This window comes from Salvelinus alpinus, chromosome 11 (genome assembly GCF_045679555.1).
Source record: "Salvelinus alpinus chromosome 11, SLU_Salpinus.1, whole genome shotgun sequence".
NCBI lineage: Eukaryota > Metazoa > Chordata > Actinopteri > Salmoniformes > Salmonidae > Salvelinus > Salvelinus alpinus.
In genome coordinates this window covers 64,644,398-64,666,615 of record NC_092096.1, presented here as the reverse complement: position 1 = coordinate 64,666,615, position 22,218 = coordinate 64,644,398, and the positions used below count along the sequence as shown (strand labels likewise).

The following is a 22,218-nucleotide window of genomic DNA, read 5'->3' as shown; positions in this document are numbered from 1 at the left end:
ACCCGTCACCTGTCTTGCTGTAAACCCGCCACCTGTCTTGCTGTAAACCTGCCACCTGTCCTGCTGTAAACCTGTCTTGCTGTAAACCTGTCACCTGTCTTGCTGTAAACATGTCCTGCTGTAAACATGTCCTGCTGTAAACATGTCCTGCTGTAAACCTGTCTTGCTGTAAACCTGTCTTGCTGTGAACCTGTTTTACTATATTGTGTTTACATTTTTCTTGTTTCTTGAACCAGCAAAGTGAGATGTGAGTGAGATATAAGCTTGCTGGTGGATTTTACCACATTGTTTTGACAGCCCTGTCTAAGGTAATCAGCTCCGAACACAAAATGTGTGTGGTAGTCCTTTTCTGGCAATTTGACCTAACCCAACACTCTACTAACATACAGTAGAAATGAAGGTTAGGTTGGCTTTTTAGGGGAATAGCAAGGCACACACACACAAGTGTTTAGTTTATAGTCTACAAAAACCTTAATTACATATGACTTGGTTTCATATGTGTCAATGTACACATGGTATAACTTTTCAGTTCAGCGTTTCCATAGCATACCTACCTAAGCTATTCTACACGGGTGAGTGTTGAGTTGGAGGAGGTAGATGGCCTGCTACTGTATGTATGTATCCCTGTAACTTGAGCTGCACTCTCCTTCATATCTGTCATGGCTGTCTTTTGTTCTCCCCTTCGGACACAGGACACAAAACTGCACGATTCGGCCCCTGTACGTGCGGGGGTGTGCGGGGTGCAGCGGCAGACGCGACCGGTCCTTAATTACCTACTATTACCATAAGCTGCCGATTTCCCCCATCCCTAGGGGCGAGCCAGCCCGAGTTCAATATCCCATCTGTCGCAGAGCAAAAGGGGGAGAGTGGGGCTAGTCCTCTCTGGCCGTACGTGTTTTTTTTTTTTTCCTGAGCTAACTGCAAACTTCCAGACAGAGAGAGCGCTGGGCGGAGAGAAATAGTTGCGTCTCATTTTACAGCGAAGAGAGAGATACAGAAAAACAGGGGGACAGATTTTAAAGCGCAGTCTTCTCTCGGTGCACTTGCTTATAAGACACGATTATCTCTCTATGTTATAGCTGCCTGTCAGCACCGTGGTGCAAAACTGCAGATGCAAGCATTCAGACAAGATCCGCTCTGTTTCTGAGCCGAGCAGGACATGCAGACACAGGCAGTTTGACTAGCGAGAGTTTTGAAAGAGGGAGGAGGACGGCAGGAAGGAAGCAAAGAGGGAAGAGGAGGAGAAAAGAGCCGGAGAAAAGTTTGAAAGGATACGCGAGACCGGAGACGTTGCCGGTTGGTCACCGTGAAGAAAGGCTATTCAAAGCTGGTATCGCGGGGAAAATCTATCCTCGGATTAACAGACGAGGGTCTGTCGTTGGCCGCTGCCGGGCGGGGAGAGGGATTTTATTGATATTCGGCAGCTGCCGGGAACGCGCCTGATTCCGTTTGCTGTTTGGGGAATAGATGCGCTGGGAAGCCACGATGCGGAGCGATCCCATTTTGTTCGCTTCCAGGGGTGAGTGTCTATTTTAACGTTATCATGCGCTTTGTTTCAGTGGCGCCAACAACTGGCCGCTGAAATTATTGATATGTATCTGAAAAAATATATTTACAATCACCCCTTGATAGTCTGTTGGTTTTAAAATGAAACAGGTCAACAGGCAACAAAATCAATGGAAGTGAAAAGCAGCGGATAGGGGGAATTGATTATATCTTGTCACGACAATGAATGGTTTATAACAATGTATATCCTAATACTAAGAATGCATTCTTGTTTATCATTATCATCCTGCATTGTAAAATGTCATTTCTGCTTTGCTACAATTAAGTCGTCTAATGAATACAGTTCTTTATGCAGTTATGTTCCTTCTCATAATTGAGACACAGAGAGAGACACAGAGGGGGTAGCTGCGAGCTGGAGGCTGGAAAGACTGCTGGCCACCGCTGGCTCCTGAAAGTGTCGTTAGGATCATGGTTTTTGTTGTCCATGGAATTATGCGTTGCGACTGTAGTAACCTAGCTGGTTGCAACCGGAGCCTTCCCCGTCCTTTACCCTCCCTCAACCCAACTACACTGACGAATAGCAGCCCTTACGGCGTCCAGGCAGTCCCGCATGATAATCACTGGATTATGCCCTAGCTGGGCGCAGCTGCCGCCCACTGACTGGACGAAGTGACCGGTGACACCTTTTATCCAGGGAAGCGCACTTGGGGTGCCTTATAGGGCATGCGTTTTACCCGTTCATTGATTTGGGGGCATTACCTGTGCTAGTGTACCACCAGTTAATTAGGGCAACATTAGTTTCTATAGCAGCCGTGGAACGCTTATGTTTATGTTCCACTCTTATTCTAAATCAAAGTTGGTGTCATATTTCGGTTTGCTTTACACTAATGAAGCTATTTTTGTATCATATTACTTTACACACATTATTGCGGGGTGCTACTCAAAGGTTGCCATGGTGTTACAACTCATGTGTTACATAGGACCACATACTTAGGTCAACCAAGAGGTAATTTAAGATTTTCCCCGAGGTCAATAACATAGTCGTGGTTTGACAACACCAAGTGGCTCCATATCTCTTGTTTCTCTGCAGGAGACTGTATCCTTACAATAACAAAACCTGGCTCCAGCGTTAGCGTCTTCCAGCCTACTTGGGTTGGCAGCTGCGTGGTATCAGGTAGCTCCGCGACGTATTCCGGCTTCACATTTGGTGGCGTCCCCGACAGACAACTATTGTGTAGTAATGCTGTAATCTCAAATCCACGCCACATGAGAATGTGAGAAGTGTGTTTTGGCTGGAGGGCTGGGACTCGGTTAGGGTGTTTTTAGGTTTTGCATTGCGATCAGCCTACCCACCAGTGGGGGTACTAGCAGCAGGCAACTAGCTTGGCACTTAGAAATAAATCAATTTCTTTCAGCAAGTCCCTGTTTATAAACCCTTACGAGGTGCCATTTGAGAGCAATACGAATGGAGTGGTAATGTGTTTATTGCTGTTTATTATTGTAGTTTTCCCCTCGGTCGGAAACCCTCAGACGATGTGGCATTAATTGGCACCGCGTTGGGTGCCTGTGATGTGGGCATGGTGTCAGTGATTTAGCCCCATTCCTTGGTTGGCCCATTTAGTTCTGGTTTTAGGGGAAAGGGATACCCCACCCAGCACCCCAAATGATGATGGATTTTTAAAGGCTTTCACGTGTCAGAAAAACCATCGGAACCACCTTTCAACAGCAGGAAAACCCGATCCAACAAAGAGGAGAACAGAGATGAATTAATTTTTATAATCCCTCACCAGTCAATCATTGAACTTGCATTCAGTCACAGAGAGTTTAATTCCAACTCTAATCGGAGACCCTTGGCCCCTCGCCTGTTAATAGCCTTATGCACATTGGAAAACCAATGTGATGAAGAGCCATTATGTGACTGACCGCCTTGATTCAGATTTATATGAGACTTGTGTCATACAGTGTAACTGTCATTCAGTATGACTGTCATATGGTGTGGCCATCATATAGTGTAACTGCGCCCTTATGCAATACAAATCCAAGGCCCTTTGACTTGATGTAACATTGGTTTTGAATGGCCATCGGATATAATCTCCAAATGCATACAGTACGAGTCATTATAAAAGACTACTCCTGCCGCTCTTTGGTAATATCCTCGGGGCAATAACGGCTACAAGTGTTGTTGATCGTTTCTCATTAACCCGTAGACTGATGTAATAGGCTTAACAGCCTACATAAACGGATGAGCCGGTTAGTTAGTCTGTCTGGGGCAAAGATTTAAGATGAAGGTGGTCTGGATGGAGGATGGAACTACCGCTAGCGTTACATGGGGAGGGTGGGTTCTGTCTCAGCCAAATGTGGGGTCGTGGATTTAGGGAGGGGCACAACGGTGGCTTTTGGAATAAAAACGGGATGGGATGGGAGAAGAAAGGGTGGTTGTGGTCTGTGTTTGGGTGTAGTCTAATGGGAATAAACACGTCAAAGACTGTCTGGTTAGGAGCTGTCAATCAAAGGGAAAGTGGCTTGAATTTTTAACGTCACAGTAGATAACTTGGCATTGGGCCAATACATGGATCGCTCTATCTTTACCACAAACGTTAAGTATGAGATGGGAACCAGAATGCTATCCTCCCTTCACCACCAAGTCTCCTCCATCCTTCCATTCTTCCAAGAAAGATGAGTCCAACTGAAATCCAGAGCCTCTAACCACTTTCCTCTTCTCCTTTCCTTAGTGCTTTGTAATTATCCTCTTACACATACTGGAGGAGTTTCACTCTCTCTGTCTCTTTCTCTCTGTCTCTTTCTGTCTCTCGCTCTGTCTCTTGCTGTCTCTCTCGCTGTCTCTTTCTGTCTCTCTCGCTGTCTCTTTCTGTCTCTTACTCCCTTACTTCCCTCTCTCTCCCCTCTTTCTGTTTCCTGTCTCTCTCTGAACTACAGAATCCAACTTCCCGTCTCTCAGATGAGGTTTTGAGCAGTAGATCAGTCGATCAGTCTGACTCAGATGTTTGTGGTTTGGCCATAGAGATAGATAGAGGACTCATCTTTATATCTGCGCTATTATAGCATCTGTGACAGTATGGGCAGGGCCATTGAGGATACAACTCATAGGAATGCCCACCCAGTAGACTTATTTGACTACTTTAAAATGGCGGAAGCATGGTGGAGCGCCCTCAATGGCGCTGCCCATGCTAAAATGGCCTTCTGGCCACTAGAGGTCTCTATCATTCTCTATAGGTTTGGCACTGATGAGATGATGTAAACCATGGTGATGTTCCCTTGTCATGCCCTGTGGAACACAGACAGATCCCTGGTAATTACAGACCACGATAGAGAACGCTCTCATCATAATCTAACGCCTCCACTGTTCTTCTCATCTTACAGTACATGTGTATGCTTCTCAGCGGAAAGGACTCAAAAGCACGAGTGGTTTATTAAAGGTTTATTGCGTTTTTATGACCATGGTTTGATATGATGTTGAGCCTTGTGATTGTGGTGTTTGTGGCCTGCAGGCCCGAATTTGGTCTTCAGAGTATATGGGCTTATTCATGTATAAATATGATGCAAAGAGCTGTCACAAGAGTCCTGTTTGTTCTACACATCCCATTTAAATCTGATTGCTGTGGAATGTTGCAATCTACTGAAATAGTCCCCAGGTTAACTCTTCTGGGTCAAACAGGGGCCCCAGAGAGAGAGAGTTCCAGAGGCACAATGGAGGTGGCGTGTTTCCCCGCTCTGGACACCGCGAGATCGGGCTTCCTCTCTCTGAGCGTGGGTGTGGACTGCCTGGTGGAAATGTGCCGACTCAGACCCAGGAGTAAGGCACTCAGTTTACCCAGACCAAGGGGTGAAGGGAGAGAGGAAAGGAGCCTGGAAGGAGGGAGGGAGAGAGGAAGGGAAGTGCCAACCCAATCCAAACAGACTAGGGCCCGGTTTCTCGGTAGCGATGGAATTTAGGTTTACGAGTGTTTTAACAATGCATCTTTCCTACAACGGCCGAAGATGTAACATGTGTTTCCCAAAACACAAGGCAGAGAATGGCCGCTAATTGCGTCGTTAGAGCATGTGTCGATACTGGGTAGGATCGAAAGATGGGGAGCACTGCTCTCGGATCAGTTTCTCCATTCAAATCTTTCCTTAACATTAGTATTATTTCACAGTACTGATGACGGATCAGCTTCTAGAGAGATATTAATAACACCTATGGCTGCAAATATGGAGGAGGCTTGTTGTAATACTTACCCAATAGAAATGCACAATATTAGACTTGGCACATCATTGTGCATGTTAGGCGACACATCATGAAATATTTTGAGACAAATTACAGACACTAGCCAACAATGCAACTCAGCCACGCTCAAGGTCCTAAACGATATCATAACCATCATCGATAAAAGACAATACTGTCTTATGATTGATGATTGAATATGATTGAAACAGGCCTACCGTTTTTAGATTTTAATGCAGTCTTCTCGGTTTTCATTTAAGCATATTTTTATAGCCTACGTTGCGTGTTTGAATCAATTGCAAAGACACTGGTAACTTTGTATTTCTAGTCAACTTTGTTCTGAATTTATCAGCGATAACAGAGAGACGGATAAACCATGTGATTCTGTTTAGCGGGGATCTTCTGTGTATAAAGTGACGCGGGAGGGCAAAAACGCATCTAACGACGCACTTAGCTGAACTACGAGTGGCCTTGGGCAGGGGTTATATTACGAGCGTTTTCAAGTGCAACGTTAAAAATGATGGTTTGGGAAGCAGCTTGGAGATTTAATGATGCTCCTATGAAGGTTCTAACGATGAACTTAGCCTTCAGATGCTTTTGGGAAACCGGGCCCAGGGCAGAAGGAGATGGGGGGGGGGCACAGTAGGAGGTGGGGGGCACAGTAGGAGGGTCATCTGGAAGAGCCAGGCTGTAGTGTTTGTGTGTTTTGGGGTTTAAAGTAAGGAGCCAGCGTTGAGCGATGCCCTGTTGTGTGGTGGCGACTGGCGCGAGGGGGGTAACCACGATGATGCCAGACCATAAACCACCCCAATTAACGTCACCACCGTCCAAGTGCAACATTCTTCCCACAAAGCAACATATTATGTGGTTGTACCCTATATCCCACAATTACACTTTATATACTGCATTAGCTGATTGAGATTGACGTTCTATGGAATAGTGAACTCAAGCATACCTGCACTGCACACAAACTATGTTTAGTGGGTCATAGGTGCAGTGCACATATAAACAGCCTGTCATGGGTCCAGGTCTGGAGTATCTCATGCCCATTAGCTCAGTCAACACATGGAGTCTGGGCGGGATCCATCATCGGACATCAAAGTGGAGCAGCAGACTACTGCTTGGTACTTTGAAATGAGCCAAGGACGCCAGTGCTCCCTCAGAAGCTTGGCTCAGGTTTCTCAAACAGATTTGTCAGATTACATAACCTTTATGATCTAACCTACATGATATATGGTTTAGATTAGTAGTTGTAGTACCCATTTAGAGACTGGTTATAGGATGGATGATGATGCTGCTCTCTCTAATTTGTCTAAATATACCCACTGTTCTTCCTGTGCTTTGAGGAGTTCGTTGAGTTGTGCATACAGATGTAGGATCTTAATTTGACCACTTTCTCACAAATAATCCTGCAGTAACAGAAAATGTGAATTATTGTGTGGATTATAATGAACGGACATTTTTAAACCTTGAATACTACAAGTTTGCATTTCCTGATGTGCAGGACATATCCTGAAACAACATGGTGGTCAAATTAAGATCCTACATCTATAGGTAGGTTGCCTAGCACTTAGTGTGTCTTAATAAAGTAGTGACACGTTGTTATGGGAAATGCAGTCTCTAAGGTGAGAGATAAAAACATCAGATTTATTTTCTTGCCCTGAGTTTGTGGGTGTGTATTTGTGCATTAATCATTCTCTGTCTGTCTCTTATTTATATATGGTGTCTGTCTGTAGCACACACGTCTGTTGTGTTTAGTCTGGGGACGTGACAGCCTTTCAAGTCAGGACCAGCTCTTAAACACATCCACACCGCCTAGGGCCTATCATAAAAGTCACAGGAGAAGGTAGAGCAGTGTTTAAGGACCTGTCAGACATCACACAAACAACTGATAGACAGACAGACACACACACACACTAAAGAAAGTATGGTGGGCGGGTGTATACAGTCAGTCCATTTTAAATTAGGGCACTACAACATTTAATTTTAAACAGAAGACTGGTATTTATGTCAGTGAAAGCAGACGGTCTCAAGTTCAACTATAGATCTAGGCCCAAACAAGACCTTGTCCGAAAACATGTTCACCTAGACCCAAACATGTTCACCTAGAACCTAACATGTTCACCTAGAACCTAACATGTTCACCTGGAACCTAACATGTTCACCTAGAACCTAACATGTTCACCTGGAACCTAACATGTTCACCTAGAACCTAACATGTTCACCTGGAACCTAACATGTTCATCTAGAACCTAACATGTTCACCTGGAACCTAGCATGTTCACCTGGAACCTAACATGTTCACCTGGAACCTAACATGTTCACCTGGAACCCAAACATGTTCACCTGGAACCCAAACATGTTCACCTGGAACCCAAACATGTTCACCTGGAACCCAAACACGTTCACCTGGAACCCAAACACGTTCACCTGGAACCCAAACACGTTCACCTGGAACCCAAACACGTTCACCTGGACGTTCACCACGTTCACCGTTCACCTGGAACCTGGAACCCAAACACGTTCACCTGGAACCCAAACACGTTCACCTGGAACCTAAACACGTTCACCTAGAACCCAAACACGTTCACCTGGAACCCAAACACGTTCACCTGGAACCCAAACACGTTCACCTGAACGTTCACCACGTTCACCGTTCACCTGGAACCTGGAACCCAAACACGTTCACCTGGAACCCAAACACGTTCACCTGGAACATAAACACGTTCACCTAGAACCTAAACACGTTCACCTGGAACCTAACTTGTCCACCTAGACGCAAACATGTAAACCCTTTGGCCCCCGTGATCTTCCTCATAACCCTTTACCTCTCTTGCTTGGTCCAAGAATTACGACTGACTGCCCCCGAGCTGAGACATTCTCCTGTAGGTTCAAGGTGTGTCCACATCTTGACTCAAGAGGGGGTTTAGTGTTTTAAGAAGGCCCAGCCAGAAGCTATCTTTTGGCATCGGAGCCTGTTGACATGGGGAGTTTTGTTAGTGTAGAGTGCTGAGTGTTGGCGAGAGAGGGGGAGAAAGAGAGAGGGTGGGGGGAGCGAGGGGGATGGAGGGTGAGCGAGAGAGGGGGAGCGAGGGGGATGGGGGGTGAGCGAGAGAAGGGGAGAGAGAGAGAGACAGGGGGAGGGGTGGGTGAGCGAGAGAGGGGGAGCAAGAGAGAGAGATGGGGGGCGAGGGAGGGAGGGAGGGATAGAGAGGGGGGGGTGAGCGAGGGAGAGAGAGGGGGAGGGGGGGTGAGCGAGGGAGGGAGGGAGGGAGAGGGGGAGGGGGGGTGAGCGAGGGAGGGAGAGAGAGAGAGAGAGAGGGAGGGAGAGAGAGAGTGAGTGGGTGGTTTGTTTGCGTGGTTTACTGTTTTAGTTCATAGCCCTAAAGGATTGTTTGAGGGTGGTCCTCTTCGCTCCACACCACCTACTTCTAATTCCCTTAAGCCGTCTGGGATTTTAATGCATATTGTTGCTCCCCCAACGCGCGTTTTGACCACCCCTGTTGGAAGTCCGCTAAACCATTCAGTCTTTCTCTATCCAAAGGCATGAGCTCACCAATACACTGTGAAATTGGACGTAAAACTCTGAAGACTCCTGGCTGCAACACGTGTACAGTAAGAAAGGCTGGAATCCATGTATGCTGTCATGCACTTTTTTTTGTTGTTGTTGCCATTTACACAACTGGTCCAAGACTGCTGTAATGACGTTGTTCAGCATGACTAAGTGTTGGTCTGGGGTTTGGAAAACTGATCAAAAATCTGTTTCTGAAGGGCAGAAAGTAACCAACGACTATTTTAGCCTGATATTGAGGTGCTTGTTTAGTCCTAGGCTATTTCCTATGGCTCTCTCTCCTTCTCTCTTTTTCTCTCTCCTATGTCTGTCTGTCTTTTGTCTCCCCCCTCTATATCCCGCTCTCTCCCCCTGGCTTCCACCTCTCTCTCCCTCCTGGCTTCCACCTCTCTCATAGGATAATACGATTAAAACAGGAATGTGTGAAAGTTGCTGTTTGTATCGAGAGAGGGAGAGACTCCCAGTCTTGTCCATGGCTCAGAGTGAAATATGAGCGTGTGTTTTAACCTCATAAATGTCAAATCAAATCAAATGTCTCTCCCAGACAACGATATGCACCAATCTCCATGCCAGACAACGGTATGCACCAATCTCCATGCCAGACAACGGTATGCACCAATCTCCATGCCAGACAACGGTATGCACCAATCTCCATCCTAGACAACGGTATGCACCAATCTCCATGCCAGACAACGGTATGCACCAATCTCTATCCCAGACAACGGTATGCACCAATATCCATCCCAGACAACGGTATGCACCAATATCCATCCCAGACAACGGTATGCACCAATATCCATCCCAGACAACGGTATGCACCAATATCCATCCCAGACAACGGTATGCACCAATCTCCATGCCAGACAACGGTATGCACCAATCTCCATCCCAGACAACGGTATGCACAAATCTCCATCCCAGACAACTGATCAAAAGTTTGGGCCACCCTCCTCAAACTGTACATCACTATCATTCATTGAAGTCAAGGGGGTCCTTCAGGCTTTTACAGGGCCGACTAGATATTATATCATTGCAGGTGTCTGGCAAAAACAATGCGTACTGTACTTTTGTGAATTGAGACTCTGCCCAAAAACAATGCGTACTGTACTTTTGTGAATTGAGACTCTGCCCAAAAACACTGTGTGCTGTTGTGCTAAGAACATTCCAAAGCGTTTCATTGGCTGTCCGTCAGGTTTCACATTAAGATGGGATGCCTATAGTTGCGTTATAATTTACTGTGACATATACCAGTATTGCAAATACTCGTTGGTTTTGTGTCAAGGAAACAAAAGACAAAGCAGATTTAACTTCTTTAGGAAAACAGCTCTAATGTTGTAAACAAACATCATTATGTTGTCATCCAGAGTCACATGTATTTTCTAAGCTATAACACACAATATTAGTCATACAGCAGGTTGGTCTGCGTGTTTTTATTTATATTAAATATTGCGATACTGGTATCGTCCTGGACCTAATGACATAATGCATAACTCGATAATACACTACATGACCAAAAGTATATGGACACCTGCTCGTCTAACATTTCATTCCAAAATCATGGGTATTAATATGGAGTTGGTCCCCCCTTTGCTGCTAAAACAGCCTCCACTCTTCTGGGAAGGCTTTCCACTAGATGTTGGACAATTGCTGCGGGGACTTGCTTCCATTCAGCAACAAGAGCATTAGTGAGGTCGGGCACTGGTGTTGGGCGATTAGGCCTGGCTCGCAGTCGGCGTTCCAATTCATCCCAAAGGTGTTCGATGGGGTTGCAGTCAGTTCTCTGTGCAGGCCAGTTAAGTTCTTCCACACCGATCTCGAAAAACCATTTCTGTATGGACGTCGCTTTATGCATGGTGGCATACATTTGAAGGGGTGTCCACATACTGTTGTAAGTATGTGTGTGTGTGTGTATATATATATACATATATATATATATATATATATATATATATATATATATATATATACACATTCCGGTGAATTCTCTGCAGAACTAACCACAGATAGGACCTATGATTATATGATGAGCTAACCAACTACAACTTGTAAGGTCATGTCAACAGCGGAGACTGGACCTGCCAACCTCCCCTCTTTAGCCTTCATATGATGTCATCAGCAATTACATAATCTCATGTTTATGACAGGCTCTACTGGAACTCAAAGGGCTGAACTATGGAAGATAGAGGGGTGTTCTTTATCTACAGCCTGGTTCTGTATTGATGTGCAGCGCATAACACCCTCATATCACCCCTACAAACTCAATGTGAAGCGATCCGTAACATGTCCTGAGAGAACCATACCCTTTTTTCACTCCCAGTGAGAGATACACACACACACACACACACACACACACACACACACACACACACACACACACACACACACACACACACACACACACACACACACACACACACACACACACACACACACACACACACACACACACCCTTACCTACACCTTCAGCTATGTATTTATATGGGCTTTGCCTATTGTTTTGCTGTATGAAGAGGAGAGGAGGTGTATTTTCCCAGAGCTGTAAATCAGCATTGATAGCAGGGAGGGAGATTCCTCAGGTGTTGTACCAGTGCCAGCCTGGGTTTACCTTTCCATCTGTATCTAACACTGTGAATGTCTTACAGAAGGTTTCTGCATAACACCTGAGCTGTTCTTCTGTTTCCTCAGACAGGAGGCTGTTGTAACTGTATTGCCAGGCACTGTTGAAATCAACGATGTCATTCATACACATAACGTAGTGCTTATCCATTACCAAGACATTGCCATCAACCCTGATGATGTCTAACATTCTAACACCGTGTGTTTTTTTTGTCTCTTTGAAGCCATGGAGGAGTTGGTGTGTGAGCTGCGTCTGTTCCTGGACCTGCTGGACAGGGAGTATCTGAGCGCTGGGGCCAAGGAAAAGAAGATGCTTATCTCTGACATCCTCCACAGGGTCCTCACCGCTAAAGGTTACAACCCCAGCTATTATCAAATACACTGGCATCTGTCACGTGCTTCATAAACAACAGGCTGACAGTGAGATGCTTACTTACAGGGCCGTTCCCAACAATGTAGAGAGAAAAAATAATAATAATAATAACACAAGGAATATATCCACAATGAGTAACGATAATTTGGCTATATACACGACGTACCAGTACTGAGTCAATGTGCAGTGGTACGAGGTAGTTGAGGTACACACAGTATGTACATTTACTGTAGGTAGGGATAAACTGACTGTATCATTATCTTGCATACAACCTTTACACAATCTCACTCCACTCTCACATCTCCTACATCCTCCACACGATCCTCAACGGTAAAGACCACAACCTTCACCATCATACAACCGTTACTCAGCGTCAGTCCTCAACCCAGACCAACAGCCATTTCATACCCTCAATCCACACACTCTACCTCATTACCATTATCATCATACCTAATCCATGCCATTGCATTTTATGTTTGTTGATACTAATTTGATCTCTCTCTCTCTTCCTCTCTCAGAGCCCTCGTTCAAGTCAGAGGTCCACAGCAGCCTTCCGGCACCCCCTCAGATGCCACTCCCTGAGATCCCACACCCCTGGCTCGTAAGACCACCTCACACACCATCGCTCTCTCTCTGACCTATGACATCACAACCTTTACATCACATACAGTGCATTCGGAAAGTATTCAGACCCCTTGACTTTTTTTAACGTTACAGCCTTATTCTAGAATGGATTAAATAAAACATCTACACACAATACCCCATAATGACAAAGCGAACATTTTTGCACATTTATTAACAATAAAAAACAGAAATACCTTATTTACATTATTATTCAGACCCTTTGCTATCAGACTTGAAATTGATCTCAGGTGCATCCTGTTTCCATTGATCATCCTTGAGATGTTTCTACACCTTGATTGGAGTCCACCTGTGGTAAATTTAATTAATTGGACATGATTTGGAAAGGCACACACCTGTCTATATAAGGTCCCACAGTTGACAGTGCATGTCAGAGCAAAAACCAAGTCATGAGGTTGAAGGAATTGTGCGTAGAGCTCTGAGACAGGATTGTGTCGAGGCACAGATCTGGGTAAGGGTACCAAAACACAAACATTTGGCAGCATTGAAGGTCCCCAAGAACACAGTGACTTCTATCATTCTTAAATGGAAGAAGGCACATGACAGCCCAATTGGAGTTTGCCAAATGTAGCTAAAGGAATCTCAGACCATGAGAAACAAGATTATCTGGTCTGATGAAAACCAAGATTGAACTATTTGGCCTGAATGCCAAGCGTCTCGTCTGGAGGAAAAATGGCACCATCCCTGCGGTGAAGCACGGTGGTGGCAGCATCATGCTGCAGGGAAGTTTTTCAGTGGCAGGGACTGGGAGACTAGTCAGGATTGAGTGAAAGATGAACGAAGCAAAGTACAGAGATCCTTGATGAAAACTCCAGAGCGCTCAGGACTTCAGACTGGGGCAAAGGTTCACCTTCCAACAGAACAACGACCCTAAGCACACAGCCAAGACAACGCAGTAGTGGCTTTGGGACAAGTCTCTGAATGTCCTTGAGTGGCCCAGCAAGAGCCCAGACTTGAACCTGATCGAATATCTCTGTAGAGACCTGAAAATAGCTGTGCAGTGATAATCACCATCCAACCTGATAGAGCTTGAGAGGATCTGCAGAGAAGAATGGGAGAAACTCCACAAATATAGGTGTACCAAGCTTGAGGAGTAATAACCAAGAATAATCGGCTGTAATCGCTGCCGAAGGTGCTTCAACAAAAGTACTGAGTTAAGGGTCTGAATACTTACAGTACCAGTCAAATGTTTGGACTCACCTATTCATTCAAAGGTTTTTCTTTATTTTTACTATTTTCTACATTGTCAAATAATAGTGAAGACATCAAAACTATGAATGACACGTATTGAGTCATGTAGTAACCAATGTTTTTTTTAAACAAATCTAAATCTATTTTATGTTTGAGATTCTTCAAAGTAGCCACCCTTTGCCTTGATGACAGCTTTGCACACGCTTGGCATTCTCTCAACCACCTTCATGTGGTAATCACCTGGAATGCATTTCAATTAACAGGCTTGCCTTGTTAAAAGTTAATTTCTTAATGTGTTTGAGCCAATCAGTTGTGTTGTGACAAGGTAGGGGGGATATACAGCAGATAGTCCTATTTGGTAAAAGACCAAGTCCATATCATATCAAGAAAAGCTCAAATAAGCAAAGAGAAACGACAGTCCATCATTGCTTTAATAAGACATGAAGGTCAGTCAAAATCCGGAAAATTTCAAGAACTTTGAAAGTTTCTTCAAGGGCAGTCGCAAAAACCATCAAGCACTATGATGAAACTGGCTCTCATGAGGAGCGCCACAGGAAAGGAAGACCCAGAGTTACCTCTGCTGCAGAGGACAAGTTCATTAGTTAACTGCACCTCAGATTGCAGCCCAAATAAATGCTTCAGAGTTCAAGTAACAGACACATCTCAACATCAACTGTTCTGAGGAGACTGCGTGAATCAGGCCTTCATGGTTGATTTTGCTGTAAAGAAACCACTACTAAAGGACACCAATAATAAGAAGAGACTTGCTTGGGCCAAGAAAAACGAGCAATGGACATTAGACTGGTGCAAATCTGTCCTTTGGTCTGATGAGTCCAAATTTTAGATTTTTGGTTCCAACCGCTGTGTCTTTGTGAGACGCAGAGTAGGTGAACGGATGATCTCTGCATGTGTGGTTCCCACCGTGAAGCATGAAGGAGGAGGTGTGATGGTGTGGAGGTGCTTTGCTGGTTATACGGTCTGTGATTTATTTAGAATTCAAGGCCTACTTAACCAGCATGGCTACCACAGCATTCTGCAGTGATACGCCATCCCATCTGGTTTGCGCTTAGTGGGACTATCATTTGTAGTGAGAGCGATGGAGTGCTGCATCAGATGACCTGACCTCCACAATCACCCGACCTCAACCCAATTGAGATGGTTTAGGATGAGTTGGACCGCAGAGTGAAGGAAAAGCAGCCAACAAGTGCTCAGCATATGTGGGAACTCCTTCAAGACTGTTGGAAAAGCATTCCTCATGAAGCTGGTTGAGAGAATGCCAAGAGTGTCCAAAGCTGTCATCAAGGCAAAGGGTGGCTACTTGGAAGAACCTTAAATATAATATATATATATATATATATATATATTTGTTTAACACTTGTTTGGTTACTACATGATTCCATATGTGTATTACATCGTTTTGATGTCTTCACTATTATTCTACAATGTAGAAAATAGTACAAATAAAGAAAAAACCTTGAATGAGTAGGTGTGTCCAAACTTTTGACTGGTACTCTATGTGAATGTCATATTTCATATATATATGTTTTTTTATACATTTGCAAAAATGTCTAAAACCCTTTTTTTTGCTTTGTCATTATGGAGTATTGTGTATAGATTGATGGGGCGAAACAACAATTTAATCCATTTTAGAATAAGGCTGTAACGTATCAAAATGTGGAAAAAGTCAAGGGAAATACTTTCCTGGAGCACCCTAACCCGCACTGATTGGGCATGGTAGTGATTTGTACGAGAAATGCAATGTCTTCAATCAGATCGCAACGCAACTTGTTCATTGTCCTTGAACAGGGAATTCTTTCCCCATTCTTCAACCGCATGTGATTGGACAATTTGAGACATGTTGCATGAGCTCAACACAGATCGCATGCACTACTCTGTCCCGTGAATGTCACGTCCAATCATATTGGAGGATGTTGCAACCATGTGAAATGTCCCAGGGCATGTTACAGTCTCATATAAAGCAGAAGGGTAGTTTTGAGTTCAATATGGTTCTGCTCTCTCGCCACCTCCCAACTCCTGACACACCTGTGTGTGTGTGTGTGTGTGTGTGTGTGTGTGTGTGTGTGTGTGTGTGTGTGTGTGTGTGTGTGTGTGTGTGTGTGTGTGTGTGTGTGTGTGTGTGTGTGTGTGTGTGTGTGTGTGTGTGTGTGTGTGTGTGTGTGTGTGTGTGTGTGTGTGTGTGTGTGTGTGTGTGTGTGTGTGTGTGTGTGTGTGTGTGTGTGTGTGTGTCCCGAACACTGCCAGTGACTCCAGGTCAAAGGAGAGTTGCATGTTTTATGGTTCCCCTAGGAAACTAGAGAGATGGGAGTGCAGTTTCTCTCTATCTCTCTCTGTCTCTATCTCTCTCTCTATATACACTGCTCAAAAAAATAAAGGGAACACTTAAACAACACAATGTAACTCCAAGTCAATCACACTTCTGTGAAATCAAACTTTCCACTTAGGAAGCAACACTGATTGACAATAAATTTCACATGCTGTTGTGCAAATGGAATAGACAAAAGGTGGAAATTATAGGCAATTAGCAAGACACCCCCAATAAAGGAGTGGTTCTGCAGGTGGTGACCACAGGCCACTTCTCAGTTCCTATGCTTCCTGGCTGAAGTTTTGGTCACTTTTGAATGCTGGCGGTGCTTTCACTCTAGTGGTAGCAAGAGACGGAGTCTACAACCCACACAAGTGGCTCAGGTAGTGCAGCTCATCCAGGATGGCACATCAATGCGAGCTGTGGCAAGAAGGTTTGCTGTGTCTGTCAGCGTAGTGTCCAGAGCATGGAAGCGCTACCAGGAGAAAGGCCAGTACATCAGGAGACGTGGAGGAGGCCGTAGGAGGGCAACAACCCAGCAGCAGGACCGCTACCTCCGCCTTTGTGCAAGGAGGAGCACTGCCAGAGCCCTGCAAAATGACCTCCAGCAGGCCACAAATGTGCAAAACAATTGGTGGCTGACTAAATACTTTTTTGCCCCACTGTATATATATATATCGCTCTATCTCTCTCTCTGTCTCTCTCTGTCTCTCTGTCTCTCTCTCTCTGTATCTCTCTCTCTGTCTCTCTCTCTGTCTCTCTCTCTGTCTCTCTCTCTCTCTCTCTCTGTCTCTCTCTCTGTCTCTCTGTCTCTCTCTGTCTCTCTCTCTGTCTCTCTCTCTCTGTCTCTCTCTCTCTCTCTCTCTGAAAGTACCATTCATTACATTGCGATGCTGACCTCTGGAAAATCTCTCCAAGTAGCTGTGTTTTTCAACTTTCTTTGGTTCTGTTTCACATACCTTGAATCTCCCTCTAATGTTCTCTAATGTTCTCTCCCTCTAATGTTCTCTCCCTCTAATGTTCTCTCCCCCTAATGTTCTCTCCCTCTATTACTCCCTTGCTCTGTCTTCTGTCTCATCCATTCCTGTAAGTCATATCAACCCTATAGCATGTTAGGGAGAAAGAAAGACACACGCACACATACACACCCAGGGCTGAGTGTGTCGGCAGCGGGCTTGTTGCAGGGGAAGCTTAGGGTTGCAAAATTCCAGGAACCTTCAATAAATTCACTGGTTTTCCCTAAATCCTGGTTCCCAGAACAGGATGGGATAAGGAGGAATTCCAGAATCCTCCTACCAGGATTTCTAGAAAATCAGGGAATTTATTGAAAGTTTTGCAACCCTAGCCACGCTCTTTCTGTGACCGGCCACGGACTAGTTCTGGGCCAAACCCACACACTCTGGAGAGGGAGCGGAATGAGACGAACCAGGGCTTCTCTCTGTTGCTTCAGATGATGTTACTGTATGTGGAACGGATACTAGTGAAGCCGCAATCTTGGTTTAGGGCGATGACTGCATCTGGTCATTGAATGACTATATAGCATTTTGTTGGGTCAACAGTCCTGGACTTCCTAGAATAAGCATAATAACATCATTTAGCAATGTCGTCTGACATGCTAACACAGACCCTCTGAGTGAGCAGGGCGGAGATATGCTGGCCACATGGGTGGTGCTATTAGCAGAGAAATACAATGTTGATAGAGTCCCTCTGTCGCTAAGAATAGCTATTTGTGTCAGGGGAATTTATGTTTTGTTGACACACACACACACACACACACACACACACACACACACACACACACACACACACACACACACACACACACACACACACACACACACACACACACACACACACATCATTAGGGATTAGGAGACTCATACAGTATATCCATTAATTAGATAAACAGGAATTGGGGTGGCTAAGTCCAACCAGCCCAATCAACCTCACTTTGAACCACCCTGTGTGTGTGTGTGTGTGTGTGTGTGTGTGTGTGTGTGTGTGTGTGTGTGTGTGTGTGTGTGTGTGTGTGTGTGTGTGTGTGTGTGTGTGTGTGTGTGTGTGTGTGTGTGTGTGTGTGTGTGTGTGTGTGTGTGTGTGTGTGTTAAGGAGAACGAATGAAAGAGTACTGTGTGTGTGTGTGTGTGAAGGAGAACGTATGAAAGAGTACTGTGTGTGTATGATAAAGAGAGAGACAACACATTAGAAGTGTTGATTTGTGCAGACAGTTGTGAAATCTGTGGCCGTGATCTCAACCACATAAAGAGTTTCCTTAGTTGGCTCTTTGGACATGATTGTTTGGTTGTGGGACAAAGGGCCAAAATCTGAGACGTTGGGTCACACTAGTGTGTGTGTGTGTGTGTGTAGGCTGATTGCTTACTGTGTCTTTACCTCGAGAGAGTAGATAGAACGTAAATGTAAGGGCAGGGACCTGTAGCCTGGTTAGACCAAACGGAACGCTGCACACACACACACACACACACACACACACACACACACACACACACACACACACACACACACACACACACACACACACACACACACACACACACACACACTGTTCTACTTGGTGAGTACAGCTTTCAGTCTGGTTTAACCAAGCTGGGCTCTTAACTCCAGGACAGGAGTTTTCCTGAGCGGGTCACATGGTCAGGGTGTCAGGAGAACCTCAGAGCCCTACTTTTAGGAAATGAATTGTCAAGGGTAAATGTCTGCTAGGGGTTAATGTCTACTAGGGGTTAATGTCTAGTAGGGGTTAATGTCTACTAGGGGTTAATGTCTAGTAGGGGTTAATGACTACTAGGGGTTAATGTCTACTAGGGGTTAATGTCTAGTAGGGGTTAATGTCTACTAGGGGTTAATGTCTACTAGGGGTTAATGTCTACTAGGGGTTAATGTCTACTGGGGGTTAATGTCTACTAGGGGTTAATGTCTACTAGGGGTTAATGTCTACTAGGGGTTAATGTCTAGTAGGGGTTAATGTCTAGTAGGGGTTAATGTCTAGTAGGGGTTAATGTCTAGTAGGGGTTAATGTCTACTAGGGGTTAATGTCTACTAGGGGTTAATGTCTACTAGGGGTTAATGTCTACTAGGGGTTAATGTCTACTAGGGGTTAATGTCTACTAGGGGTTAATGTCTACTAGGGGTTAATGTCTGCTAGGGGTTAATGTCTAGTAGGGGTTAATGTCTACTAGGGGTTAATGTCTACTAGGGGTTAATGTCTACTAGGGGTTAATGTCTACTAGGGGTTAATGTCTACTAGGGGTTAATGTCTACTAGGGGTTAATGTCTACTAGGGGTTAATGTCTACTAGGGGTTAATGTCTGGTAGGGGTTAATGTCCACTAGGGGTTAATGTCTACTAGGGGTTAATATCTGGTAGGGGTTAATGTCTGGTAGGGGTTAATGTCTACTAGGGGTTAATGTCTACTAGGGGTTAATGTCTACTAGGGGTTAATGTCTACTAGGGGTTAATGTCTAGTAGGGGTTAATGTCTAGTAGGGGTTAATGTCTAGTAGGGGTTAATGTCTAGTAGGGGTTAATGTCTAGTAGGGGTTAATGTCTACTAGGGGTTAATGTCTACTAGGGGTTAATGTCTACTAGGGGTTAATGTCTACTAGGGGTTAATGTCTACTAGGGGTTAATGTCTACTAGGGGTTAATGTCTACTAGGGGTTAATGTCTGCTAGGGGTTAATGTCTAGTAGGGGTTAATGTCTAGTAGGGGTTAATGTCTAGTAGGGGTTAATGTCTACTAGGGGTTAATGTCTACTAGGGGTTAATGTCTACTAGGGGTTAATGTCTACTAGGGGTTAATGTCTACTAGGGGTTAATGCTGGTGGGTTAATGTCTACTAGGGGTTAATGTCTACTAGGGGTTAATGTCTGGTAGGGGTTAATGTCTGGTAGGGGTTAATGTCTGGTAGGGGTTAATGTCTGGTAGGGGTTAATGTCTGGTAGGGGTTAATGTCTACTAGGGGTTAATGTACTAGCTGAGGGGTTAATGTCTACTAGGGGTTAATGTATACTGGGGGTTAATGTCTACTAGTGGTTAATGTCTACTAGGGGTTAATGTCTACTAGGGGTTAATGTCTACTAGGGGTTAATGACTACTAGGGGTTAATGTCTACTAGGGGTTAATGTCTACTAGGGGTTAATGTCTAGTAGGGGTTAATGTCTACTAGGGGTTAATGTCTGGTAGGGGTTAATGTCTACTAGGGGTTAATGTCTACTAGGGGTTAATGTCTACTAGGGGTTAATGTCTGGTAGGGGTTAATGTCTACTAGGGGTTAATGTCTACTAGGGGTTAATGTCTAGTAGGGGTTAATGTCTGGTAGGGGTTAATGTCTGGTAGGGGTTAATGTCTACTAGGGGTTAATGTCTACTAGGGGTTAATGTCTACTAGGGGTTAATGTCTACTAGGGGTTAATGTCTAGTAGGGGTTAATGTCTAGTAGGGGTTAATGTCTAGTAGGGGTTAATGTCTAGTAGGGGTTAATGTCTAGTAGGGGTTAATGTCTAGTAGGGGTTAATGTCTACTAGGGGTTAATGTCTACTAGGGGTTAATGTCTACTAGGGGTTAATGTCTACTAGGGGTTAATGTCTACTAGGGGTTAATGTCTACTAGGGGTTAATGTCTACTAGGGGTTAATGTCTACTAGGGGTTAATGTCTAGTAGGGGTTAATGTCTACTAGGGGTTAATGTCTACTAGGGGTTAATGTCTACTAGGGGTTAATGTCTACTAGGGGTTAATGTCTACTAGGGGTTAATGTCTACTAGGGGTTAATGTCTGGTAGGGGTTAATGTCTACTAGGGGTTAATGTCTACTAGGGGTTAATGTCTACTAGGGGTTAATGTCTAGTAGGGGTTAATGTCTACTAGGGGTTAATGTCTACTAGGGGTTAATGTATACTGGGGGTTAATGTCTACTAGGGGTTAATGTCTACTAGGGGTTAATGTCTACTAGGGGTTAATGTCTACTAGGGGTTAATGTCTACTAGGGGTTAATGACTACTAGGGGTTAATGTCTACTAGGGGTTAATGTCTACTAGGGGTTAATGTCTAGTAGGGGTTAATGTCTACTAGGGGTTAATGTCTGGTAGGGGTTAATGTCTACTAGGGGTTAATGTCTACTAGGGGTTAATGTCTACTAGGGGTTAATGTCTGGTAGGGGTTAATGTCTACTAGGGGTTAATGTCTACTAGGGGTTAATGTCTACTAGGGGTTAATGTCTGGTAGGGGTTAATGTCTGGTAGGGGTTAATGTCTGGTAGGGGTTAATGTATACTAGGGGTTAATGTCTACTAGGGGTTAATGTCTACTAGGGGTTAATGTCTACTAGGGGTTAATGTCTAGTAGGGGTTAATGTCTAGTAGGGGTTAATGTCTAGTAGGGGTTAATGTCTAGTAGGGGTTAATGTCTAGTAGGGGTTAATGTCTAGTAGGGGTTAATGTCTACTAGGGGTTAATGTCTACTAGGGGTTAATGTCTACTAGGGGTTAATGTCTACTAGGGGTTAATGTCTACTAGGGGTTAATGTCTACTAGGGGTTAATGTCTACTAGGGGTTAATGTCTGCTAGGGGTTAATGTCTAGTAGGGGTTAATGTCTACTAGGGGTTAATGTCTACTAGGGGTTAATGTCTACTAGGGGTTAATGTCTACTAGGGGTTAATGTCTACTAGGGGTTAATGTCTACTAGGGGTTAATGTCTGGTAGGGGTTAATGTCTACTAGGGGTTAATGTCTACTAGGGGTTAATGTCTACTAGGGGTTA

The 22,218-nt window shown here is 44.6% G+C and overlaps 1 protein-coding gene across 4 annotated transcripts in view; it reads left to right on the top strand.

Moving 5' to 3' along the window:
• LOC139534666 (actin filament-associated protein 1-like) overlaps positions 1-22,218 on the top strand; it is a 138,687-nt gene that overhangs the window by 57,273 nt on the left and 59,196 nt on the right. The window contains exons 1-3 of one of the 4 annotated variants that reach the window (XM_071333981.1): positions 897-1,519; positions 12,144-12,272; positions 12,811-12,893. In XM_071333981.1, the coding sequence (XP_071190082.1) occupies positions 1,468-1,519; positions 12,144-12,272; positions 12,811-12,893 (264 nt within the window). In that variant the 5' untranslated portion in view covers positions 897-1,467. Of the gene's footprint in view, positions 1-896; positions 1,520-12,143; positions 12,273-12,810; positions 12,894-22,218 lie in introns of those variants that run through there. The other 3 variants (XM_071333980.1, XM_071333983.1, XM_071333982.1) reach the window with 3 other exon arrangements.